The sequence below is a fragment of the Suricata suricatta genome, chromosome 11 (genome assembly GCF_006229205.1).
Source record: "Suricata suricatta isolate VVHF042 chromosome 11, meerkat_22Aug2017_6uvM2_HiC, whole genome shotgun sequence".
Lineage (NCBI taxonomy): Eukaryota > Metazoa > Chordata > Mammalia > Carnivora > Herpestidae > Suricata > Suricata suricatta.
This window is the reverse complement of record NC_043710.1, coordinates 43,232,338-43,259,857: the sequence shown is the minus strand read 5'-3', so window position 1 is coordinate 43,259,857 and position 27,520 is coordinate 43,232,338. Positions and strand designations below refer to the sequence as shown.

Below are 27,520 nucleotides of genomic sequence, written 5' to 3'. Positions count from 1 at the left end.
CCTGCTCCTCTAACGTCCCATCGAAGACGAGAACTGCCCCGTCACCCTCTGATTTTGCCACACAACTTCTCAGAATGGCAGCCCACACGCCTTCCACTTCCTTGCACTCCAATCACACCACGACTGCCATAATCTGGTTCCCACCACCAGCTGGCTGCCCTGAAACACCTACGCAACCACGCCCGCCGCCGCCCCAATCTTGTACGGCGCTCAGGGCTCTGGCCACCCCTCTGGCTTCTTTGACAATAGCCTCCTGGTTCTCTCCAGTTTCTGACTGCTTCTCTTGGGCTTTTGCTGCCTTTTAAGCTTTTATCCCCAAGTGTTCATCCCCCCCCGCACCAAGTTTTTTACCCTTGGATCTTCTCTCAAATAAGCTTTTTACTTCTATCCACTCCCACCTGCTCAAGCATCAGCTCAAAACAGGTAACTTCTAAATCTGCACTTGCAGCCCCAGCCTCTTCTTTGGAGTGCCAATCCCCATTCCCAAATGCCTCCTGGACTAAACCCTGTATATAAGTGCCACAATCATCATTTATTTCTGTCACTAGAGGGCTGCCTGTGTGTCTTATTCATTAACCAAATGGTTTAGCTGCAAATGCCAGGCGAGGTGGGTCAAACAGTACGCAGAGCAGACATGGCTCTGCCCTCACAGAGCCTGTGGTACTCAAGTATAGATCAAACAGGGCAGACAGAATACTCACAGATGCCTTCGCGCCCCTAAGTAAATACAGGGCACTGTGGTGGCGGGCTGGTCAAAGAGGGCTCTCTGAACTGGTGGCATCTAAATCAAAAGCGAAAGGATCAAACAGCTAACTGGAACAGTCAAGTGAAGCAACGATCTGGGAAATACCAGCATCCTATATAGTGTAAAAAAGCAAATCAGCCTGAATGTGAGAAGCAAGGAGATGACAGATCCTGCAAGGGGCTGTCTTTGTGCATGATGGTAAGGAATCTGGATACTGGTCCAAGTGCACTGAGGTGATGACAGATTTTAAGCAGCAGTGTAACATTTAATTTATGGCCTATATTTACAGAACAGCTTTGTTGGGGAAAAATGCAAATAAAAAAAGACTACTTCAAAGGCCACTGCAGTAACGTGGGAGGCAGAACAAATTGGAAAGAAACCGATTCCATGACTCCAATAACCTCTTACCTGACCACACTTTCCCAAACCCGCACTTCCCCGTCACTTGTACGACCGCCGAGCTGGCCACTCCCTGGTTCAGAATCCTCGGCAGTTCCCCCACTACATACAGAAGGGCCCCCCCTATTTAAAGCAGCTCTCCACAATCCGAGCCCCGCCTACTTTATCATTACTTTTTCCCACTGCACTTCAAATCCTTTTAGATTAAGGTTCCAATACCAGAATACTCCCTGCATTCTGCCAAAATGTGTCTTTGCCCAGACTTTCCCCCCACCCTTTCCACCACCTCACTCCTCTCCTCTCCATCTCAAACCCCACCAATCCATCAGGCGCTGGCTAAAGCACCACTTCTAACAAGAAGCTCCCTCAGATTTTCTAGAAAGAACATATACCATCTGCTGGACTGGACAGCTTTGTGCTTCTCCTTCTGCCTCCACTGCAGGCCCGGCACTTGTTTTCTCACTCATGACCTTTCTCCACTAGATACCAAGTAGTTTGCAGGAAGGAAAAGCTCCACATTTATCCATTTCCCCAGAACACGTAATGAAGACTTGCAGAAAGACATCTGTTCAAATTAAAATACCTTGTTTCTAAAAAGCTCCTTGAAGGAGCGCCTGGGTGGCTCAGTTGGTTAAGCGTCTGGCTTCAGCTCAGGTCATGATCTCATGGTTCGTGGGTTCAAGCCCCACGTCGGGTTCTGTGCTGACAGCTAGCTCAGAGCCTGAAGCCTGCTTCAGATTGTGTCTCCCTCTCTGACCCTCCCCTGCTCACACACCCTCCGTCTCTCAAAAATAAACACACACACACACACACACACACAAATTTAAAAAGCTCCTTGAAGCCTTCTATGCAGTCAATGGTTAAATACTCCTAAATGGTCAAGTGCTATTGAAAGTAACCACTTTATCATCTCCTCCTAGTTACCTGCCAGTTATCTGTTTAATAGGATCATTTATGTATAGGAATGGGATAAGAAATAAAATTAAGATTAGTGGTAATGAAAATTCAGAAGAGGAACACGCTAGACCTGAAGCATATATAACTCATTACAGCAAATTTTAGGAGTCAAATGATAGGGGCCCCAAGGTGGCTCAGTCAATTGAGCATCTGACTCTAAATTTCGGTTCAGGTCATGATCTCACAGTCATAAGAGCCTGCTTGGGATTCCTTCTCTCTTCTCCCCCTCCCCTCACTTGCTCACTCTCTGAAAATAAACTTTTTTTTTTTTAATCAAATGCTAAAGGAATCAATTTATATTATAAAACTTTGAGGTACCAAATTTAGAGGAATCACCAATATAAGATGTATGCCAAAAGGGCATAATGTCCAATCCTGTAACACTGTAAATCCCTAAATAAACAGAGACAAAATTAAATTCATGACGATCAATTCAGGAAATCCTGTTTGAAAGAATTTTCACATATATAGAGAGAAGAGGTTCTGAAGTTGGGAATGTCACCTCAAATGCCAAATGTGCTATAGGACAAGATTGGCAAACCATGGCCCACAGATCAACCTGCCATCTGTTTTTGTACAGAATGGTTTTTACAATTTTAAATGAATTTTTTAAATTCAAAGGACAATTAACATTTCATGACATGAAAATGATATGAAATATAAATTTCAGTGTCCCCACATAAAAAGTTTTATTGGAACACAGCCACATTCATTTATAGATTGTCTGTGGCTGCCTTGGTGCTACGATGGCAGAGCTGAATAGCAGGGACAGAGACCATACAGCCCACAAAACCTGAGCTGGTATTTATATTTACTATATGGCCCTTTACCAAAAAGGTCTGCCAATCCCCCAGCTACAGAATTAAAAAAAAAAAAAAAAAGTCCCATGGCAAGGACTTATTCATGACATGAGACTAGCCATTTTTTGTGAAAAATGATTTGAAGTCATAGACTTCAAGGGCGACAAGGCACCTCTGACTGTATGATGGATATCAAAGGGGGAGACTTAAGTTTCTGATAGAAAGTAGCAGGAACCAGATTTACTCTCCCACCTTAGACAATCAGAAAACTGGAGTTAATATGTGAAACACCTATTTTCAGCCATTCTGCACCAGGCAGCACAGGGCTACCATCCCCCATGGAAGAGAATCAAAAAGGTAAGCCTTAACATTGCCCTGACTTTCTGCCTAGAGGCACATTCCAGATGGTAGAGGGGACGGGGGATTTCAAGCTGGGCATAATTGTTTCCTTAAGCATAAAAGACACTGGAAATCTGTCCCCGACAGATTTTGAGGTCTGAGGCAGGTGAAGTTACAAGACAAAAGTTCTGGAGAAGAGGGAGCTACATAGGGACGGGGGGAAAAACCCTCCAAAACTATGCCCATGGTCACCAAGTCTTCACTTGATATTAATTTATGCATGCACAGAACGAAACTCCTGTGGCTGGGCAAAGAATGACCCAAGAGCTATGGACAGAATGGTTCCCCAGAGCTCACACAAGCTGAGAAGTGTTTGGTTTCCATTAGCCAAATTAGAGAATCCTCGCTGATTATGCAGGGCACTCAGTAGAGACACCAAAAGAGCCGCACCTTAGGAGTAGAGCTACACCACCCAGGGGGATACATGAAACTATATAACGTGCAAAAGACCTGAAAGATTAAACTGAATTACAAGTAAGTTAATTACCAGGGGAAAAAATTCTTTAGATGAAGACAACAAGATCTAAGCACCCAACAACATAAAATGCATGATGTCTAGCATCCAATCAAAACTTACTAGACATGCAAAAAACAAACAAACAAAAAAAGCAGCAGCATGTGACCCATAACTAGAGAAACAATCAGTCAATAGAAACAGATCCAAAAATTATACACATAGTGAGTTCCACAGACAAGCACTTTAAAACAGCCATTATAACCATGTTCAAACATTCAAAGCAGCCTTTCTCAATCATCCCAAGGATGGGGCACAGCTAGAACTACTCTGGATGCACTGAAGAGAAGTTAATTCATTGAACACCACAGACAGATAAGGCATTAGGCTGATTCTCTGGGAACTCAGTTCAAGAGGGGCTGGATAAGAGAAATACATGAGCATGAGAAAAATGGAAGATGTAAAAAACAAAACAAAACAAAATAACCAAATAGAGCCTCTACCAAAAAAAAAAAAAAACAAAAACAAACAAAAAAAAACCAAGGTCTGAAATGAAATGTCATTAAACGTGATTAACAGCAGATTAAATAAAGAGAAGAAAAGGTTAGGGAACTTGAAGATGTACCAATAAAAGCATTCAAAGTGAAGCACAGAGAAGAAAAAAAACGTAAACTGGTATGAAAAATTTTAACCTTCAAACTGCATTCCTACAAATCATCTATTCAGAATAAAGTAGAAGGTTTCCCATTAAACCTGCCTATATATAGACAGTCTCTTGTTATCTGAAGTTACCTATGATAACTTTAAATTCTTCCCAAGGTGCCTGGGTGGTTCAGTTAGTTAAGTGTCCACCTCTTGATTTCAGCTCAGATCATGATCTCCTGGTTGTGAGACTGAGCCCCTCATCAGGCTCTGTGCTGACATCATGGAGTCTGCTTGGGATTCTCCCTCTCCCCCTCCCCCCCTCCCCCTCCCCCTCCCTCTCCCCCCCCCTCTCTCTCTGCCCTCCCCAGCTCATTATGCACATGTACTCACTCTCTCCAAATAAAAATAAATAAACATTAAAAAAAAAAAGTCCCCAACTGAATGTTCTAACAAAGACACGTTATGGTGCTATAATATCAAAACCCACAGGATAAATACAATACCTTCCTGGGCAGTAATTTTAATTAGCATTCAAATAAACATGGGTGCTTTGCCTCAGCTGCTTTAGGCTTCGTCTTCAGAGGGCAGATGTGCATGTACTGACCTTTCTTCTCCTTTAGATATGGGGTTTGTCAGGAGCACTTCACAGGAAAAGTTTAAGAAACACTGACTTAATATTCAGAAAACTCCTAAGAACACCAAGCCATTCACTTCAAGTTCACGTGCTAAATAACCAATACTGATTTTTAGATTCAAACCCTAATGCACTGTTGGGAAAAGGCACAGGGCTAGCTACTAAAATAAGTTTCTTCCAACACTCATTCCTTTGAGAAACCACCCAAATAACAAGTCATCGAGCCTTCTCTTGTGATAACAGATCAGTTTTAATTCTAGCACCTGAAGCTATACAAGGGTATGCTTTATCAACTTCACGGGGCTGTTGTACACATTCAGTAAAGTGACAACCGTGCAATACCACTTAGTATCCCACCGTCAGGAACACACTTCCGAATTGCTGAAACACAATCCACAAAATTAAAAACAAAACTCAGAAGCCATCCACAGTTATACTAATTGTCAATTCAAAGTTTTACACTTACTACTTGATAGAACAGTCAATACCTAGTACAGGATATCACAAGTGACTTCAGATTCTCAGCCTGTTGTCATCTATGGAGGAGGTTTCTCAAGCAGGTGTGTGACTGGCCAAAGGTGGGTGCACCAGGACCAGGACCGGGATGGCAAGTACAGCGCTACCACAGTTTCTGTAGTTTTCACTGTCTTTTTTTCTTTGTCAGTTAAAAGTGAACAGTGAGAATTAAATACTTATCTTTACATATACACAAGGTATGCTGTGAAAGCATATTTGCTTACAAACATATAAAAATACTTGTTAACTAGTTTGATAAGAAAATAATGTATAAAAGTATATAGCAAAAACATTAATCATCTCTGACCCCGGAAAGATCAATTCCATATTTTATATTACAAACAAAAACAGTTTTAGTTTTTTTGAATCTCTTATCCAGAAATACTTGAAAAGGAAGACAGACAGAAATTATTTATTTTTACTCTCAACATGGCTGTGAAAAGAGTTAACTTAAAAAACCAAGAACAGTGAAATGCCTAAATCCAGAAGAAGTCCAAATACTTGGCCACAAAGAACATGATCATCATCTTTCGGAGTGGAGCTGTAATAAAGGCTTTGTATGCAGTTTTTAATCTATAAACATAACAGGCATTTTGGTATTTTGGCCACTGGAAAACAAAGGCTGTAGCATCAGTAAAGGTCTGAGATGTCTCGCTTTTGTGGATTCAATTCAGTATACCTAAGGTTAACTAAAGTTGACATCAAAATTTTTAGAGATAGGCAAAAATTCACATTTAAAAACAACTCATGTCTCTATTTAGAGTAATAATAGGCAATATGATTCCAGAAGTTAAAAGTTATTTCACAACCTATGACTTCAGCTTGGCAAACAGCTTAGGTTCCAAAACTGATTCATCCCTATTAAAATGTAAGCCCTTAAAAAAGAATGTGTCTATGTATATAGATCATAATTTTTAAGAAATCAGATAATCTTTGAAGCAGCCTTAGTGTTTCCTTTAAATGTGTCTTGAAATGACCATAGGATTAGCTTCACGGAAAGGATTAGCCAGCTTCCTGGTCTAAGGCTACCATGGTGATCATTTGTCTAAGGCTAGAAAGGTACCAACACGATGTGACGTAAACCATAGGAGAGGCGGAGAACACGAGGGCTTTTCCTGGCAGTTGGTAGCTAAGATTCAAGGGATTCTTAGAAAATGACACAATGGCAGCCTTTCTTGTCTTTTTCTTTCCGTGTTGGTTCTGGTGAAGGAGGACATTCCTGCTCTTGAAATTTCCTGTAAGACAGAAAAATCTATGTTTAATTGCCCTGCTGGTAGCATATTATTACTAATATATTATTTTTGGACAAGTCTAGTTTATGTGCATATGCTTCTCAATGTTGAATTTCAACTGGGGAATCAGAGCAAATCTTGGAGAAAAAGGCACAGATGTTTCAACACCAGCATAAAGCAGAGCTCTGTGAGCTCCACTGATAGGTGAGTCTTGAATCAGATGACATACTAAACTCAATGGCCTCTAAGTTCCCTTCCCAATGTGAAACTCCAAGTCGGTGAGGTGTGCTTAAGAGAGGCATCAAGGGGTGCCTGGGTGGTTCAGTCGGTTGAGCCTGTGACTCTTGATTTAGCTTCAGGTCATGATCTCCGAGTCTGAGATGGAGCCCTGGATCAGGCCTGCTTAGGATTCATTCATTGTCTCTGTCTCTGTCTCTGTCTCTGTCTCTCTCTCTCTTTCCTCCTCTCCTGGTAGCACGCTCTCTCAAAAAAAATAAATAAACCAGCAACCATTGCTAGAGTAAAATATAAAGTACATACCCACATGAGGTATACAGTTTCTATTCCTGTTTTGCCATTTACTAGCTACAAGTAAGCATTAGACACGTTGGCTGACCTCTGTGAACCTCAGTTTTCTAGAAGAGAATAATAAAACTCTACCTTTCACAGTTGCTATGAGGGTTAAACATGATCTTGTTGTGTTTAAAGGCCTACCAGTGGCTGGCATAAAAAAGCCTCCCCTAGGGGCACCTGGCTAGCTCAGTGGGTGGAGCCTAAAACTCATGATCTCAGGGTCATGAGTTCAAGCCCCTGTTGGGTGTGAAGTCTACTTAAAATAAAATTTAAAATAATTTTTTAATTGCCTCTTATACCCACTTCTCCAGATTAATTGATGGATCTGGATATAAACCAAGAACAAAATATTCAAAAAGCAGTAAAACTTATTTTAAGAAGGTAATGGTTTGTGTACACATGCACACATGTTAAAATACATAACAAAATTTTACCTCTTAACCACTTTTAAGCATACAGTCCAGTGGTATTAAATATATTCACAACGTTACTACTACCACCATCCACCTCCAGAACTCTATACATACTGCAAAACAAAATGAAACTCTGTATTCATTCAAAAAAAAAAAAAAAAGGAACTTGCACTTTTAATAAACTACAAAGAAATTAAAAACTATAATCTTTACTTTTCTTTCCTCACAAGAGAACGCCCCCGATGTTGATTCGCGGTAAATGCACCACTACACCAGCTCACTCCACTTGTCTGTCAAGCAGAGACACCCGCAGGTCCAGAGAGCCCAAGGTGAAGCAGGCGCCAAGCCAGCACGACTAAAAATAATCTAATCAAACCCCTCCCGCCAGACAGCAACTCAATCTTTCTCACACAGAAACTAACTCCAGGCCACCTGCCCTTCACCTCAAGCGTCCCGAACCATTAACACTTTCTGAACCACAGGGGCCTTCTAGGCCCACGGAAGAGAAAGGCCCTTTGTGATGTGGATGTCACACTTCATTCACACCCTGAATGGGAGCACCGCTTCTCCCCACCTGGCTCCCAGGCTCCCGCAGCCTGGGAGGAGGAGGGTAAGAAGCAAAGCCTAAGAACGCAGGCTCTGGAGCCAGAGACAGTCAAGTCCCAGCCCTGCCATGTAAAGCTGAAACTGTGAACAAGTTAACTAACCTCTCTATACCTGCTCTCTCACCCAAAAGTGGGGATAAAGGAAAGTATTTCGCTTACTGGATCATGGGGAAGTTTAAATGCAGCAACACAGGTAAAGTTTTAGACACAGTATCAGTAGAGAGCTCCACTCAAATGTTAGCTGTTGTCATCCCTATCTTCACACCACTGATACCACTGAAAGTAGTATAAGCCGTTTTTTCAAAATCCCTGTGTGTACTTTCTGCTTCAATATAATTAAATTTGGCTTTATGTGTATCAAGTTCCTAGTATACAATAGGTACTTAGTTAAAAATTTAAGCTACCATGTGCATTACCTCCTAGCATAGAAGCACTTACACATACAATTTCCTCTTTCTTACTAAAAACATTGAATGGGGGCACCTGGGTGGCTCAGTCGGTTAAGTGTCTGGCTTTGGCTCAGGTCATGATCTCATGGTTTGTGAGTTCGAGACCCGTGTCAAGCTCTGTGCTGACAGCTCAGAGCCTGGAGCCTGTTTCAGATTCTGTATCTCCCTCTCTCTCTGACCCTCCCCTGCTTGCACTGTCTCTCTTGCTCTCTCAAAAATAAATAAATAAATAAATAAAATAAAAAAAATTAAAAAAAAATTTAATGGTAATTTCTTTCCTAGTTAATGGTTTTAAAAAGCAGAGTATGTTTACCTGTGAAATTCAATAAGTTAAGACAAACTTCTAAGACATGTTTCACTTACCTTATAACCCGGACAAGTTCATGGAAAGCTTGATCTACATTCATCCTAATCTTTGCTGACGCCTCCATGTATGTTACCTTAAGCTGTCGTGCTAACTGCTGTCCTTCTTCCTGTGTTACCTGAAATTGCAGGAGTTGTATGTGAGGTACAGAATTAAAATTCACATCTGCTCCATCTAACCCACTGACCATAGACTGCGCTCCTGATCCAGCCTGAGGCCAAGCTGATTTGTTGTAAGATAAACCAAGAGATTTAAAAGCTCAACACATACTGAAACCCAGCTCTGAAAAACAACTCAGAAGAGCATACTTGTGATGAAATATTACCATGCAACAAGATTCCAGGCTGGTGATTACTCCAAAAGTATTAAATACAATGGTGATAATTCTGGTAAGGAAGAGTACAAGGTGCTAGTAGAGTCTATAACCCTATTGGGCAGGTCAGGGAAAGCTCCCCTGAGGAACGACGTTTAAACTAAGAACCAAATAAAGAACATGGGGTAGGTTAGGGGCGGGGTAAGAGTATCTCCGACAAAAGAAATGACCTGTGTGAGGGCCAGGGGCGGGGGCGGGGGGGGGGGGGTGTCCCAGAGTTTCCAAGTTCTAAAAGAAGTCTAGGAAAGCTTAATTAACTACAACAAGGCAAGAGAGAAAACCACCATGAAAAGATGAGGATGAAGAGGACGGAAGCCTTTCTCATCTCTGCATTCCCCAATACCTGGTACATGGGAGATACTCAATAAACGTGAGAAAATATGAATAATGATTATGATCACAATGCCTTTCTTATATTAAGACAAAAAATGTAGCAGAGCTGATGACATAAATTGATAGGCCAGTTAGAAACATAAAATGAATATATCACCCTACACATTTTCAATGTAAAAGGTTGAAGTAGTGATACTTACCTGAAACTGTTAAACTACATTTATATAGCAAATGAACAATATCTTTCTAAAAGAATAACTTTTATTGCTGTCTTTGCCACAAAAGTAAACACCTGCAGAAAAGTCAGAAAATGTAAATTGAGAAAGGGAAGAGCAGGGACCTATCTCCCATTGAGAACCACACTCTTCTGGTCTCTTCAATGATAGACATTTTTCTCTACAAAAATAGGAACATGGTTTTTGTATATTTATGTTATAACCTGGAAATCTGTTCAACTCACTTATCTGGGTGTTCTTCTGTAAACTCCATAGGCTTTTCTACGTGGACAATCATGTCATTTACTAATGAAGACAATTTTGTTGCTTTCTGATATGAATACCTTTCAATTCCTTTTCAGGCCTTACCTCACTGTGCAGACCATGCAGTGCAACCGCAGCATTCAGACCTTCACCTTTAAGCACACTATCAGTCGTGGCGTTTCACAGCAGATCCCTTCTATCATGTTAACAAAGTTTCTGCTATTCCATTTGTAAAGAGTTGTTAACAGTATGTTGAATTTTCTCAGATCTTTTTTTCCCTGCATCTACTGAGATCACAATTTTTTCACATTGTCTGTTAATGTGGTGAACTGTGTTGATTTGTTTTTGCCTGTTAAATCAACACTGCATTTCTGGAATAGACCCCACCTGAGTGATGATGCATTGTCCCTTTCATATACTGTTAAATTCTATTTACTAAAATTTTAAGAATTTTTACATATATGTTTGCAAGAATTATTGGACTGTAGTCTTCTTAAATCTTGGTCTGGCTTTGGCATCAGAGTAATGCTGGCTTCATATAAGGAGCTGGAAGGAATTCTCTCATCTTCAATATTCTGGAACACTTTCAGCAAAATCAGTTTGGTATAATTCACCAGTGAATCCATCTGGACCTGGGGTTTTCTCTGAGGAAAGGTTTTTATAACCAGTTGAATTTATATTATAGACACAGTACTATTAGGGTTATCAATATTTTTTCTTGAGTTTTGATATTCTGTGTACCTTTTAAGAAATGTCTATTTCATCTAATTTGTTGAATTTACTGGTATAAAGTTTTTTTATACTATTGTATTTCTTTTCATAGTATTTATTATCTTTTCAATGCCTTCAATATCTCAAGTGATGGTATCTCTATCACGGACACTGGTACTTTGTGTCTTTGCTCTTTTTAACTGGTCATTCTGGCTAGATTTGTCACTTTGATCTTCTAAAAACTAGATTTATCTTCCTATAGTTTTCCTATTTTCAATTTTGTTAATTTTCATTCTTTATTATTTACCTTCTTCCAATTACTATGGTTTTAATTTTCTCTTTTTCTTCCAGTTTCTTGAGAGCTTGTTTGGAGGTTCTGGCAGGGGAGCGCAGCTGCTCGAATGCCCTTGACCGAAGAACGGTCCTCCTCTATCGGGGATGGTCGTCCCCTTCGACCGAGCACGCAGCTTCGGGAGGGACGCACATGGAGCAGTGAGGGAGGAAGGGGACACCCGCCTAGCCAGCCAGATCAGCCAAATCAACCCTGGCAATCAATGGGGTGACAGATGTCACAGCCAGATCGCCCTCACATCCTTCTTCCAGTTTCTTAAAGTAGAAGCTAGTCACTGAATTGAGACCTTTCCTCTTTTCTAATATAACCAACGTTATGAATTTCTCTATATTTTCCTCGTTAGTAGCAGCCCAAATTTTGATACGTTGTGTTTTAATTATCATTCAATTCATAATACTTTGCAATTTCTCTTTTAGTCATTTCTTTATAAAAAGGGTAAATTAGAATTTTGTTGGTTCCCTCATATTTAGAGGTTTCCTAGCTATGTTCTGTTATTGATTTCCAAATTAATTCTCCATCACGGTCAAGGAACACACTTGGTTTCACCAGAATCCTTTTAAATTTATTGAAATTTGTTCTCATTTCAAAATAATGCATATTTTGCTACTGCTGGGTAGGGCAGTCACTAAATGTTAGAATAATTTGTTCAACATTGTTGTTCAGGGGCGCCTGGGTGGCTCAGTCGGTTAAGCCTCCGGCTTTGGCTCAGGTCAGATCTCACATTTGTGGGTTCGAGCCCTGCATCAGGCTCTGTGCTGACAGCTAGCTCAGAGCCTGGAGCCTACTTCCAGTTCTGTGTCTCCTTCTCTCTCTGCCCCTCCCCCTCTATGCTCTGTCTTTCTCAGTATCAAAAATAAATAAAAACATTTAAAAAAAAATTTTTTTTAAAAAAAACCTTGTTCAAGCCACCTATATCCTTACTGGTTTTCTTTCTACTCAATTATTGAAAGGGCTGTTGAAAATTGTGTTACGTGTGAACATGTCAATTACTCGTTGCAGGTCTTCCAATTTTGCTTTAAAAATTCTAAAGTTGTGGTGTACCTGGGCGGCTCAGTTGGTTTAGTGTCCAACCTCTCGTTTGTCTTAGGTCATGATCTTATGGTTCCTGAGTTCAAGCCCTGCATCAGGCTCTGTGCTGACAGTTCAGACCTTGGAGCCTGCTTCAGGTTCTGTGTCTCCCTCTCTCTCTGCCCTCCCCCACTAACACTCTGATTCTATATCAAAAATAACATTTAAAGAAAGAATTCTGGGGGCGCGTGGGTGGCTCAGTCAGTTAAGCATCTGACTTCAGCTCAGGTCATGATCTCATGGTTCCTAAGTTCAAGCCCCGTGTCGTGCTCTGTGCTGACAGCTCAGAGCCTGGAGCCTGTCTTCAGATTCTGTGACTCCTCCTCTCTCCCTCTCTCTCCCCTCCCCTCTCTCTCGGACCCTCCCCTGCTTGTGCTGTCTCTCTCTCTCAAAAATAAATTTAAAACATTAAAAAAAATTAAAGAATTTTGAAGTTGTTATTCAATATATGAATGTTTAGGATTGTTATGTTCTTAATGATTTTTTCATTATAAAACAATCTTTATTCCTGGTAGGATTTTTTGCATTGTAATTGACTTAGTCTGATATTTATATTGCCACTTCAACATGCTTTCCATTAGTTTCAGCAGGTGTATCTTACCCCTTCCTTTCACTTTTAACCTATCTGTGTCTTTTGCACTCAAAGTAGATTTCTTGTAGGGACTTGCTTTTTTTATCCAATCTGACAATGCCTGCCTAATTAAGGTGTTCACACTATTTACTGCTAATGTGATTACTGTCATCACTGAATCATCTTGATACTTTCCTATTCATCCTATTTGTTCTTTGATCTGCTTACTCTTTTTCTATCTTATTCTAGGTTATTAACTCTATTGCTCTCATGACCCCATTTTATCTCCTTTGTTAGTTAACGAACTACATATCATGTTATTTTAATAACTGTTTTAGAGTTTATAATACACATTTTTCACTCATCACAGTTCAAATGCATTGTGTCCATTCACGTATCGTGTAAGAACCTTACTACAGCAGTACATTTCTCCTCCCACTTATTACTTTTACCTCACAACAGACTGTTACTTTTTTTTTTTTGGCTTTAAATATCCAGATTATATTTTAAAGAGATAAACAATAAAAGTAATTTATATTTACCCACATAATTGCCATTTCTGGCGTGTTTTTTTTTTTTAATAGATCCAGATTGCCATTTGGTATAATTTTCCTTTTTACACTTCTTGTAATGCATGTCTATTGGTAATAAATCTTCTCTTCTCACCTTCTGCATATCTGTGGAGTATTTCACCTTCATTTTTTGAAACAAATGTTTAATGGGTATTTAATTCTAGATGACTTTTCTTCTCTCAGTGCTTGAAAGATGTTGTGTCACTGCCTCTTTCTGCCTTGGGTCGTTGCCCACAAGAGACAGTGATGACCGCTGCCATTCTTACCTCCGCCCCTGTGTGCGTAATAGTTTTCTTTTCCTCTGCTTATCTGTCCCATTTTCTCTTTTTCTCTGGTTTTAAACAATTCCATTATAATGTGTCTCACTCTAACTTTCTTCCTATTTCTTATGTTTGGGCTTTGTTGACCTTCTTAAACATACGCATTTTACACTGTTCATCAAATTTAGACATTTTCCAGCTGTTGGCTCTATCTATTAATCCCATCCAGAGTATTTTTCATCTCAGACACTGTAGTTTCAATTTCTACAAGTTTGATTTTGATCTTTCTCCATCTTCCATGTCTCTCCCTAACATACTCAATTTTCAGTCTTTTTTTTTTTCCAGCTTCTTGACCATATGGAATATAGTCATAACTATTTAAGGTATCTGTTCACTAGTTCTATCATGTATCATTTCTGGGTCTGTTTCTATTCCTTGTTTTTCCTCCTTATTATGAGTCATATTTTCCTGCTTCTTGCTTGGTAATTTCTGAGTGGATACCTCGGGACAAGACTTTGACCTACTGGGTTCTAGACAGTTTGTATTCCTTTAAATATTCTTGAGCTTTCTCCTGGGATGCAGCTACTTGGCAAGGGCGATCCTTGTCCCCCAGTACCAGGACAGAATAGTCTAGAGCCAATTTTGCCCTATGACTGGAACAAAACCTCCTGAGTACACTACTCAATACCCTAAGAATTAATGACCTTTTTCACTCTGGCTAACTAGAACAGGTATGATTTCTGGCCCTATTTGAGCTCAAGGTATTGTTCCTTCTAATCTTATAAGTTCGTTTGTTCTCCCAATTTAATACGCCATTTCTAAAATTCAGCAACTCAGCACAGTATCATCAGGTTATTCTGTTAATGCATACATCTAATAATTACAATGCTTCCTAAGAGTTTATATTGTGTTGTGCTCCAAAAGGGCAGCAGGTAGGTTCTGTACAGCACTAGTATACCCAAGGTTTCATAATTTTTTAACTTTCTCGCACCTCTTCAAAATAGCTTATGCACCATAAGGCCTATGGTTTTGAAATATAAGTCAATCAAATCAAGCAAGCAATTAACAACTAGTGAGGAAGCCAAGTAAGAAAAGAAAGCTCCACAGAAGCCAATTTAGAAAAGACAATTCCTATTTTAATTTGACATGGGAAATTCCTTCCTACAGAAAAATACCACCAAAGGAAAAAAAATTTTCCTTCCTACAAAAAAATGTCACAAATTCTGTTCCTTCTTCCTGGGATACTATCCCTTCTCTCTACACTCTTAATTTGTTTCTTAGTAATACTTCATGACTCAAGCAATCAGTAACTCCCCCCTCAGTGCTGAGGCAGTTTTGGAAACGCACCCCAGAGCTCCCATCACACCCTATGGTGAACAAAACTAAACACACTATACTCTGATTTTTGGTTTTGCTTTTTCTCACTCTCCCACCATCATGTCCCTTGTAGCTAGAGAGGAAGGCATATTTGTCTTTGTACATCCAGAGCCTAGAAGAGTGCATAGTAGTTAAGGAAATAAAACATATGTTAAGTAAACTGAGTATGACCAGGTAAGTAAATCTTGAAATAAAAGATAGAGGAAAAAAAATAAAAATTAATGAGACCATTCAATCTCAATAATTATTAATATAACTTTGGGGAAGAGATATATGTCCTCAAAAATTTTGCTATTTGTCTTTCAGCACAATTGTTCTTCAAAAAGGCCCCTGTTCCACCCCTCCTGAATAATGTAATTCAGCTAGAAATGGCAAATGACTTATCTTTATACATAGAAAAAAAAATCAATGAATTAATGACTTGCATGATAAAATAATACCAATGCTAAGATTATACGTGTGCCTCATTTATTTAATTTTAAAACATTGTCCTACCTCACTGTCTTCCAGGAATCAGGGTCTGCCAAGTTTGTACTTACATTTCTGGTTAAGAAATCTCTAACCACATATAGAGCTGCTTTTGAGCTTACTGGTGTAGCACTATTTTAACTAAGAAGTAGAAACAGCATTGTTACCACGAGAGCAAGCAAACACAAAAAGGAACAAAAAGAGTATCACACAGAACAAAGCCACAGCTTTGTGAAGCCAGAATCAACAGAAGATTGAAAGCTACATGAACAAGGATTTCCTAGATGTTCCCCAACCCAGAGAATTCTATAAAGATACAAATACTAAACCTTACCTCTTGGATATTTTAACTTGGTGGGCCAGCACTACCCAGAAATGTTGTTTTAAACAACAAAAGTGAACATGATATAACAAATTCACAGATCTACATTTAGGAACCTCCAGTGAGCCTCACTTCAAAGGCATAAATGAATATTAGCAGGTATCCACAATAATGAGTATATCTAGTACTACGTATTTCCAAATAGAAGCAAAATAGGAATGATGAGAGCAATTTTATCCAACACCGGGTTTAATAGGAATAGACCAAAAAATCCGCAATACTCACTTAGGGATGTTTCCAGTTAATATATAACCTAAGTTTACAGAACCAAAATTTGTTTTTGTGTTTTTCCCCCCCAAATGCCTATTGTACAGAAAGAATCATCAAATTAACACCACATCTTGATTCATCAATGCCTTGAATCATTCTTTCAGCAAATATTTACTGAGTGTGTATCTTTGTTCTATGTGCTAAGGACAAAGCATGAACTGAGAAGCTCCCATGCTACTTACATGCAGCAGTTTACAAATCTTTAGATGCAGACAAGGCACAAACAGGTAAGGCAAGAAGAGGACCCTTATTCTACTCCTGGGGATAGGGGCGAGGTCTTTTTTCCTGGGAGGTGACAGGGGCAGACTATAGTCAAAGTACTAAGAGAGAGTGTAGGGGTTAGTACACTTAGGTATTATCCTAAGTGTAATGGGTATCCTTCTCAAATCAACAGTGCCCACCAGCACCTAACAAGGGGGAAAGGAGAGAGGAGGCTAAAGTAAGCCAGAGGAAGAAAGGGTAAACACAAATTAACAAAACAGTCCATTTCTAGACAGAGCTGAGTCAAGGACAAGGATTCAAATCAGAGACACCGCCAAGTCCATAATCCAAGCACAGATACTGCTATATTAAATTTCAGAAATCAGTATGCTATCATATTTACCTACTTCTACATTTTAGGAAACAAAACCAAGTCAATTACCTTTGTTTTCTTTCTACATCTTTGATAGGATAAACAAAATGATAAATGTTATCTCTAAGGGGCTAAGTGTGTAGTAACTTTTAACCATTCAAATTTCTTATTTAATAAAAACTTCATGAGTTTGTTCCATTGCGTGTTATCAGTGTCTAGAAAAGGGTTCAATAAATATTGGATGGATGGATGGATGGATGGATGGATGCGTGAGTAGGTGGAAGAAGCAAATCCAGAGATACAGAAGCCAAAAGGAATAAGCAAAAGCTCTTCTGGTTGCCCTCCCTTCCCAGATGGGTTCAGAATCTCAGGAACCAGTAACAGAAATGCCCAGGGCCGACCCACAAATTCAAAGAACATGGGGAACTAGCATTTACTATGTAACAGAAAACTGGCAAGAAACTAGAAAAAGTCCAAACGACCGTGTCTAACACAAACGCAAAAAAGAATGAACTAGGTCAGTAAGTAAGAGTAAGTCATACTGGTTACTGAGTAAGAACTCTTTAGGGGTGATGACCAAAAAGTAAACATTTCTAAACAGAGGAAGAAATTTTTACGGATCCCCGAGGCCTGTCCAGGCTGTTGGCAAAGCAAGTAAAGGTACGAAGACATTATAGACAATACCCTTAATTCTAAAGAGACTAAAAAGGTAAAAACCTTTAGCACAGCACCTTAACTTCAAATGCACGGTGTGGTGCCCTCAACACTAGGAGGTAAGGTGGTCTTTGTACAACTAGAGCCTTAGAAGAAGGTGTACCTGAGCCCTAAGGTACCTGAGAGAGAGAAGGAAATATCAGCAAAGCGAGGGAGGAGGCAGAGGTTAAGGTATCCCAGAGCTAAGTAAAAGAAGCGTTTCAAAAACGAGAGTATGAGAACTGTGTCAAATGTTACTGACATCTGCGTAAATGGTGACCCTGACTGGAGTGCTGCATGCCTGAGGTAGGAGCAAGCAAGAATGGCAGGAAAGAGAGGAGAGCAAGTGTAGATAATGCTTTTAAGGAGTTTTGGTTGACAGAAGCTGCAGAAAGGTACACAGAGAAGAATGTGAGATTAGGAATAAGCTTTTGCTGTAGTTACTTTTTGTCTTAAAGAGGAGAGCCACTGTAGCACAACTCATGCTTCTGGGGATGATCACACAGCAGAGAAATGGAACACTCAGGACAGAACCACTGCCAGGTGACATCTACGAGCTAGTGAGAGGGACCGGGGACCTGGCGCCAACTAGAGAGGATGGGCGTAGGCGGGTAAACGGTTTATCCACAGAAGTGAGGCAACGCAGAATTGACGGGGTACATGTGAACGTAGATTAGTACATGTGGAGGTGGAAGCATGCAGAAATGTCTCAGTGAAATAGGAAAGTATGACATCATTAGTCATGAGTGAGGAAAGGGAATAAAGTGCTGTAAATTTAAGAATGAGAGAGTGAGTAATAAGCATGCAAACAAGTGGGAAATGAATGAACAAGGGAATGGTGGTAGGATTTCCTGCCAGCTGGCACTAAAGGCTCACTGTAAGTGCAGTAGTCATGCCTGAGTGCAAGTGTGCAGGAGCCCAGAAAAGAGAAGATGAAGCATAAGCAGGGAAAAAGTTTTCCTTAGTGCCTATCCTTCAGAGTAGAATCTACGGGAATGAGCAAAAATCATGCAGTCAAATCTCAGCCACTCACTCTTCTCCCCTGGATACATATACACAGCCAAGCTTTCAGAGTACATGTAATTTAAAAAAAAATTTTTTTTAATGTTTTATTTATTTTTGATACAGAGAGAGACAGAGCATGAGAGGGGAAGGGGCAGAGACAGAAGGACACAGAACCAGAAGCAGGCTCCAGGCTCTGAGCTAGCTGTCAGCACAGAGCCTAACACGGGGCTCGAACTCACGAACGTTGAGATCTGACCTGAGCCGAAGCCGGAGGCTTAACCGACTGAGCCACCCAGGCGCCCCAGAGTACATGTAATTTATCCTGTATGCAGTTTAAAGCAGAGATGTGAATATAGAAGGTCTCAGTCCAGGCTAACTGTGTATCTTTAGGGTGATGGAAATGTGAAACTCATCATTCCCCTACTACATTCCTCTCATGACCTTTTTTATTTTTCTGAGAATCTTCAGTCTTATAAAAAGAAAAAAAACCTAGATGAAAACTTTTGTAAGCCTGTGGCATGAAACAAAGCCACTGCTGAATATGTGCAGAAAGATGGAAACTACACACCAAACACTGGCAATCTTCAGTACAGAGAGGATTAGAAGTAACGCATCCAGACCCTCTGCCCCAAGACCATCACACCAGGTCCTATGCGGGGGGGGGGGGGGGGGGGGGGGGGGGGGGGGGGGGGGGGGGGGGGGGGGGGGGCGCGGCGTGGCAGGGGCAGCAGAGGCAATATATTGCCCTACTCTCCTTGACCTGCCACCACCTACCCCTACAGGAGACCAGGAGACCTCCAAGGCACCCCAGGCCTCCCACCTAGTTAGTCTGTTACGAGAGCTGTATATGACCACGAAAAGGTTTGAGAAAAACCTTTTCCATCATCATGGCAGAAAGCATGCGGGGTGGGGTAGAGGTCAGTGGAAGACTGGGGAGAGCCGCTTGCTTGCTGCACCGCTCCTCTGCTAGGATTCCCGGATCCAGTGACACAGAAAAGTGTTGCTACTACTAGAAAGGACTGAGAAGAGCAGCCAACAGGTTCTACCTGCAACATTTACTAAACTTAACTAGGTTCAGAAACCCTGAAGGAAATGATCCCCAAAAAGCTTAAGATGTGGGCAGTGTCATATTCTAAATTATTTCAAACAACTTTACTGGTGTGACGTGAAGATCAAATTTTTCACCATAACTTTGTAATACTTCAGATTTGAAAAGGGCCTAGCAGTAAAATTTATTCTATATCCTACATCAAGTATCACCAGTAAACATTTCTAAATCTTAGCATTAGAACAATAATATCATTCTCTTAAGCCCATGTTTTAAACATGGTATGCCTTCAACAAAATTTTACAAACAGAGCAGACAAATCAAAGAATATGTTTTAAATAGTTAACTACAAAATAGCAGGCTGTCCTCGATGCTGTTATCAGCCCATTTTTCCTGAGGTTTGTACTTTTTCAAGCGGAATCTTTTTAAAAACATCAACACAAAGTTATATAAAAACCAAAGAGAACTTAAATGCCAGCAAAAAATTAAGAAACAACTTAAAAAATTATATTCCAGATATGGAGTAAAGGCTAAAGCTACCTAGAAGAAATACAGACACAAAAAGACAATGTAGAGCCTGCATTGACACACATCTGACCTTGCTCTGCTCCTTCACAAAAATGTGAGCAATGTGCCCGATATTTTAAAAATCAAATGTGAAATAAGTGGGAAGAGAAACAAGTGAGTATAATCCAGCCTACAACTAAATACTAAAAATATTATTTTCTTACAGGTTACTGGTGTTAGAGCCAGCCAGTGTAAAGAATCAACAGAAAATTCTGTCACTAATGGGACTTAGGGAAAATCCAAACACTATAATTTAAGTTAAAACCACTCTCTAGGTGTGAAGGAAAATGAGCATTAACACCGAATGAGTCTGGTCTTAAGTAAGGGTAACTCTAAGATGAGCTAACGGGGTTAGAATTGTGTCGATTCCCCACAAAATAAGGACGTGTGAATGAGGGTGGTATAAATATGCGCTTACAGAGTCAACTGAAGGTTTGGTGTCAAGATACGTGAGACTCTGACCTCCCCAAATCCAGACTGTGAAGCTCAGCGGTTCCCCTGATCATGGAACTTCCAACAGTTTCAGGAAACACATCCATTCACTGACATCATCCTCCATAATGGGATTCCCAGCAGCAAAGTTGCTTTCTCACCTGTCTTTGATGATCCAGATCTGCTTTATTACCAATTAAAATCATTGGAAACTCGTCACGATCCTTCACTCTGAGAATCTGTCTTTGAAACTTATAGATTTCTTCAAAACTAAAACAAAAACAGACAAATTAATTTGCTCAAATCTCAGAATTCGGCCCTGTCCCACACGCATTTACTTAGTATCTTATTACCTTTCCTTTTTCTATAAAAAGAAGACAATCCAATTCAATAAAATAATGATCTACACATGAACAGAAGATCTACATTTTAATACCGGTACAAACCTGCCTCGATCTGTGACGGAAAAAACCAACAGGAAGCCCTCACCGGTTCTCATATACTGTTCTCTCATAGCTCCAAACTCTTCCTGTCCTGCTGTATCCAGAACTAAAGAGAAAACAACACATGTAACCGTGTTCCTTGTTTTTACTTTACGAATGGCTTCCCCATAAGGACAGGGCCCAATTAATGTGGGTCCTTTAGAGTATATATTTTAGACTTAGTGTAATGAAAAAGCATTCTCTTCTTAGTGCTTTATTCTCAACACTAGAGACAAATATATCTCACAGCAAACAGTTTCAGAGTCATCTTCATCAGTACAAGTTGATTTTGTAGCTAGAATATATTAGCATACCAATTACAAGGTTAAAAACACCAAATATATCTAGGCAGACGGAGTCAAACAACCTCTAAAGTCACTTGGATGTTTTATCTCCTCCACGGAAAGAACTGAAAAAGATACCTGTACGTTCAAGAAAGATCCCTTGGTCTACTCCCCCTGAACACCATACTTAGCTTTAAGCACAGGCGCTCAGGTATTTTCTGATCTCTGTGAAAGAAAGAATTGTCGAACTTATTAAGAACAGGGCTATCTTTTGAGGAGATGTGGAATGTGTAGTCAAGCACAAAACCCTATTTGCTAAAGCCTCTCTGCTATAAATTCTAAGCAAGTTGACAAATATTGAATATTTTCTATATTTACTTCACCCATTTTAACTTTTCCAAGAAAGTAGAAGAGCTGAAACTTCATGTTTCTTTCCAAATGTCCCTAAAAATTCAACTCCAACTAGTTACCATGACATGGTTAGTTTCACCAGCACAAGATCAACATAACTACTGTTTTATATTACATGTGCTGAAGAATATTTAAATATCCCAATATGGAGATTCATCAATCAAAACTAGTGAAAGAGATGGGCTTATATATTCAAGACCATTTATATTTCAACTATAGTACACAACCTAGCAAAACATCCAAGCTTACTTTTCAAAAATATGACATGTAAACTACCAAATAAAGGAAGAGTACTTACTATCTAGCCGGGCTGCTCTGTCATCTATCACACACTGCTTTGTGTAGGAATCCTCGATGGTTGGGTCATAATCCGTCACAAAATAGGACTGTAAGAAAAATAACCTCATTTTAAAATTTATGTTCACTTGCCTACCAAGTACCAGTTAACTTTATCGAATCTCACTTACCCAGAATGAATAGCAATAATTTCATTGTATTAAGGTTTCTCCTACTAAACCTTAATAAGGTTTACTACTGTATTTGGTTTACTATTTACTACTACGAAAATAGTAGTATCCTAATACAGTTGGTTTCAAGTGAACAAAGTCTATTCAGAGTAGCTTCAAAGTGGAGAAAAGGTACTAAATATCTCTGAATCCTCCTATATGACATATGCAAGAAGACTGCAAAAGACCTACTGCAGTGTTTTCATAATTATATATAATTTTTTCATAATTATATATACCTGATATATACAGATAGATCTATCTATCAGTACATAGCGCTCATATTCTTTAAAAACTAGAAAAACACAGTTATAATTCAAGTCTATCTGCAACACAGTGGTAAGCATCAGTCCTAAGAACAAAAGAGTCTGAAACAAAGGGAGACAAAGAGGAGCCTGGAAGATTCCAAGTCCCATCTTCATTTCTACCCTTCTTTCATCACACCTTGTCTTTTCGTATTCATTTGCCTTGTGTATTATCATGAGGAAATAATTTCAGAATTTTTCCCCAACTTCTTTGTTCACTGATGTTGTTGTTGTTGTTGTTGTTGTTATATTTAACATCTATTTCTGTCTCTGTTAGCAAAACTGTTACCATCTGCGATCACCAGAAAAAAAGGAGAGTTAAGGTAGCAGTGTAAGAAGGGAAGAATCTCAGTGGGCCAGTTAAAAATGTTTGTGTATTACACTTCACCATTTTTTTAAGGTTTTAGAAAGAAAACAATAGTGACAAGAAGACTCTAAGAAGAGAATTTATCGTCCCCCCCACCCCCCCCACCCCGGCCCTTCTTACAGAAGGGCACTAACTAGGACACTGACATCATCCTTCTTTTGTTCTGAGCATCTTTTGCTCTCCGCTCTTGACTGACTTCCTCAAAGCCTACTTTCCCCCTGGCTCACTACCAAATCTGAGGGAATAGCTTGGAGGAAGGAGGCTTAATGCTAGGATCCAGAGCCAAAGGGGTTCAGCCATTCTTCAGGCAAGGGAAGGGTTTCTGGAAGCTAGACGTGCTGGCTCCGGGGGCACAGCATTCTTAACTGACAACCCCCCGCCATGTGTCGTCCGTCCGCAAACACCACTAAAGCTCCTCAGAAGTAGCACCGGGAACAAGACAGTAAAGAAACCCCTGGCTGGGGAGTTAGGGATGAGAGAGAGACACAGATCTGTTTGCTACTATGACCTCATAATATATTTTATTTTTGAAGGGCACTTCCCATACTTGGTTTATATTCTAGGATTAACTTTAATTGCTTAAATGCAAGGTTTCTTTTAAACAATGTCAGTAAAAGAAACATTTACCAACAGGAGCAACTTTGAGTAGAAAGCCATCTGCATCACCACCCCATCCCCATGTGAAAATAAACAGATACCAAAACAACCCTGAACTTATACTCTTGCCCCCCCTTCAAAAAGGAATACAACTGGCAATAGTATCGTTGTACCCACTATTCCAAACAACTTAGAACTGCAGTCTTTCCCCAAGCAAGTTGGATAAGCATGCTGTTTACATCTTTTTAAGATTACTTTCCTGAAACAGGTTTCTCAGCAGTAACTGGATACTTCCTGCCACGCTTTTCATCTTGCAAAACTTGAACTTTGTGGACTACTCCCAGTTTATACCTAAATGGGCTAAAATGTGCTGCACTGTCCCTCCCACTTTGTCTGACAAAAATAATGGAGAAATATTAAATATATTTTAATCACGCATGATAACTAAAATTCTTTCAATGTGACAGATTTTCCTTTGCACTGTTGAGATAGAATTAAAACATTATAATATAAAGAAGCATATTGAATTTAAGTAACTCTGGGGGGCCATTAAAAGAAATTTCTTTTTCCTTTCAGGGGCTATGTAAGTTTCACATTTTCTTTGGCCATCTTAGCTCTTGAAACAGTAAGAATTTTGCCACTTAGCTAACTAAAAGAGGCCTGCACTCATTCCACTGATATTATTTTTTTAAGGCAACCTAAATGCTAGAGTTTCTGGATATTTAGGTCCATATTTCATCTACTGTGTCTGTAGGAACCATCAGTCACCTTGCTCCTATGCATGATTTTAAGGAGCCATCCTCTTTGAAAGCATCTTTCTCTCTCATAAAAATTGATCCTAAGAAACACCACTCCAGGCCCTGCCTGAATCCATAGCCCCCTTCTCTCCCCAAAATTCTTTTAAGCCCCCAGTCACAGTGTGCCTATAAAGAGCATTCCTGGTGTGCAGGTAACAAATATAATCATCATCTCCCAATAGAACAGTGACATTTCTGTTACTTAAACCCAGGTACCAGATATTTAAGGCAGCAAATCTCCAATAAATCAGTCTCTGGTGATGGAAAGTGCTGGGTTTGATACTAACTGCTACTTTCTAGCTGTGATACTTTCTACTTTACTTCTCTGACCTTCAGCATCTGTAAAATACGACAGTAACAAACCCTCCGAGAGCAGATAAACTGAAGTAATGCTTATAAAGTACCAAGACATGCTGATGATTGATAAATGTTAACCACACTGTATTATTTCTGTCACACAGTTAGATGGTATGTTTTTACTCAAGTATAAAGACTCGTTAATCCCAGGAATAGCTGTAATAATTCCAATCCTGCTTGTATCACAAACCAACCTTAGGATCTGGTATCCAAAATGTAGTCAGTCAAGATAAAATCTCCCCATCTGGAGTTTTGGAGGTATTTTCTGGAACCTGAGCAGTAAATGCACAGATGTACACATAGGTAAAAATGTATCAAGCTGTACATAAGCTGTGTGCACTTTTTGTATGTATACAAATTATGCCTCTACATAAGATACATAAATTTAATGGTCCCCTATTGTTCACAGGATTCAGTACTTTCTTCACACAGTATGGAAATCCTTCTAGTTTGATCTGCCCAGCTCACCATTTGCAGCCTAATCTTTTACTACCTGAAATCCTCAGTCAATTGCTCTTGCTCTCCTGGTTTCATTCATTTGACAGTTATTTATAGAGCATCACAGAGACAAGGTCCTATTTTCACAGAGTCCACTGCTTTTTAGACAACACCCAGTAACTGTGCTGTGGTTGCCGGTGAGGAAAATAGAGAATGTTAAATATACCGGCCAAAGAACTGAAACAGCATAAAATTCCAATACAATGCTAGTTCAGAAGGCAACAAAATGTCAGTGGTTAATACCCCAGTCCTGTAGGAACTGTGTGTACATTCACTTATAAACATAGTCCAGCAATTTGCCAGAAAACAGTCTCTCTCCTAGGTTGAAAGAAGTTACCAACCACAGTCCAGAAAGGATATTCTATAGAAGACAGCAAGAAAAAGTACAATATTCGCATAGCAGAAGACAATAGAGAATAGTAGAGAAGAGGGAAGGGGGACAGCAGGGAGAAAGTAATGTGTTTTCGTGGTATCACAAGAAAGAATGCATGCAGAAGGATCCCAGAAAGAAAGGGAATGCGTACTTTCAAAGGGCAGGATGCCTTTCCAGGTAGTAAGAAGAGCAACTGGACCTATGTCTCTTTGAGGTTAAGACATACAGAGACAGTTGTAGGAGTAGGGAGGCTATTCCATTCACGCAGGGAGTCTATTTCCCCCTAATAAAATCTGATGATCTGGCTTAGATAAGGTCGTTAGAAGCCCCTGACAACACAAGAGCATGATGCTGTTATTGCAGGAACAGTATTCCGGATTATATGCCACTAGACTGCACAAGAGGAATTCTGCTTGGCCTAAAAGAATTGCCAGCTCGCTATCTTCCCATTCAAAGCTGCCTTAAGGAAGAAAAGAAGGGGGGCGGGGAGGAAAGAGAACAGGCTGAGGCCACTCTGCATTCAGTGGGCAGCAGTGAGAGCCCACTTTCTCCTGACCCCCAGGTACTGGTGAGCGTAGTTCCCAAGCACTGCCACAGAGCGGTGTCTGGTCTACACACTGGGACAGGTAAGGTAGTGGAGACTGTGTGGAACTCCAAAAATCCAGCACACTGGTTAAATTTACTGCCTGTGCATATTAAAAAAAACAGGAGGGCTAGATCTATCTAAACGTGCCACTGGGGAGTTTTAAACAAATGACAGGGCAAAAAAAATTTTTTTTTTAATTTAAACAAATGACAAGGCATTTCTGAGCACAGTGGCATTCTCAGGAAAGTCTCAGGAGTCCTCTAAAAATATGGGGTATGGGGGGGGGGAAACGGAGACGTTTTTGCTTGACATTCTGCTCAGCTCACCTTTCCCCGCAACAGTACACACAGAATCCGCACCATGAAACATTCCAGATACAGAACTCTGTGGTTCCTGCTCCCCTCCACTTGAATACAGTACTTACCTATTTTTAATTCTATCCACAAAAATCTGTATTTTTTAATTATGACAGAATACACCAAAACAGGTTTCATAAGGGCCCATTTTCTATTAATACAGGCACTTTTAAAGTCTTTGTTGGAGGCAGCATGATAAGAAATCTTATGGGCTCCAGAGTCTGAAAAACCTGAAATTGAAACCCAGATGCCATTCTACTTCCTGTTTTTGAGTCCTTGGGTAAACTGATCAACATCTCTAAACCCCATTTTCTTAACAGAAAAGGATAAGAAGAGGGATAATTTAAGGAGGGCATGTCCCAGTGCCTGTTTCAAATGCAGCACTGAAGGATCATGGGAAAAGAGAAATCTGTGGGAGATGGAAGGGGAGGAGCTGGGCTGCCCAGAGGACCGAGGAGCAGCCCTGGCCAGTGAGAGCGGTATGTGCTCCATTCTCTTCCGGGCGAGGAACGGCTGCCTAGGTTACGTTGTCTCATCCCACCACAGCATCCTAGCGTGTGGGGCCACCAGGGAGGCAGCAGGGTAGAGTGGAAGGAGCCTGAGGTGTAAGTCAAGCAGACCAGAATACAGCTTTTACTTTTACTACCTGTGGGAAAATAAAGCACCTCATTTAACCTGTCTGAACCTCAGTTTCCTTGTCTGTTAAGATGGAAATAATACTAAGTTTGCAGGGTTGTTGTGAAAAGCAAAATACTGAATGTGGAGTACAAAGTACAGCCTGTGGCACACAGTAGGCTCTTTTAAGTCATAGCTAATGAAGGCCAATCTAATCCATACCTTACTTCCTTTATAGGCCATCAAAGAGAAAACAATATCAATAC

The 27,520-nt window shown here is 40.1% G+C and overlaps 1 protein-coding gene across 2 annotated transcripts in view; it reads right to left on the bottom strand.

Annotated features, from left to right (window-relative positions):
* Positions 1 to 5,262: 5,262 nt before the first annotated feature.
* Positions 5,263 to 27,520, bottom strand: part of RRAS2 (RAS related 2) — a 79,104-nt gene continuing 56,846 nt past the window's right edge. For both annotated transcript variants that reach the window (XM_029957218.1, XM_029957219.1), the window contains exons 2-6: positions 22,196 to 22,283; positions 21,167 to 21,269; positions 20,882 to 20,990; positions 9,185 to 9,303; positions 5,263 to 6,784 (exon numbers count right to left, since the gene is read on the bottom strand). In XM_029957218.1, coding sequence (XP_029813078.1) covers positions 6,697 to 6,784; positions 9,185 to 9,303; positions 20,882 to 20,990; positions 21,167 to 21,269; positions 22,196 to 22,283 — 507 coding nt within the window. In that variant the 3' untranslated portion in view covers positions 5,263 to 6,696. The remainder of the gene's footprint in view (positions 6,785 to 9,184; positions 9,304 to 20,881; positions 20,991 to 21,166; positions 21,270 to 22,195; positions 22,284 to 27,520) is intronic.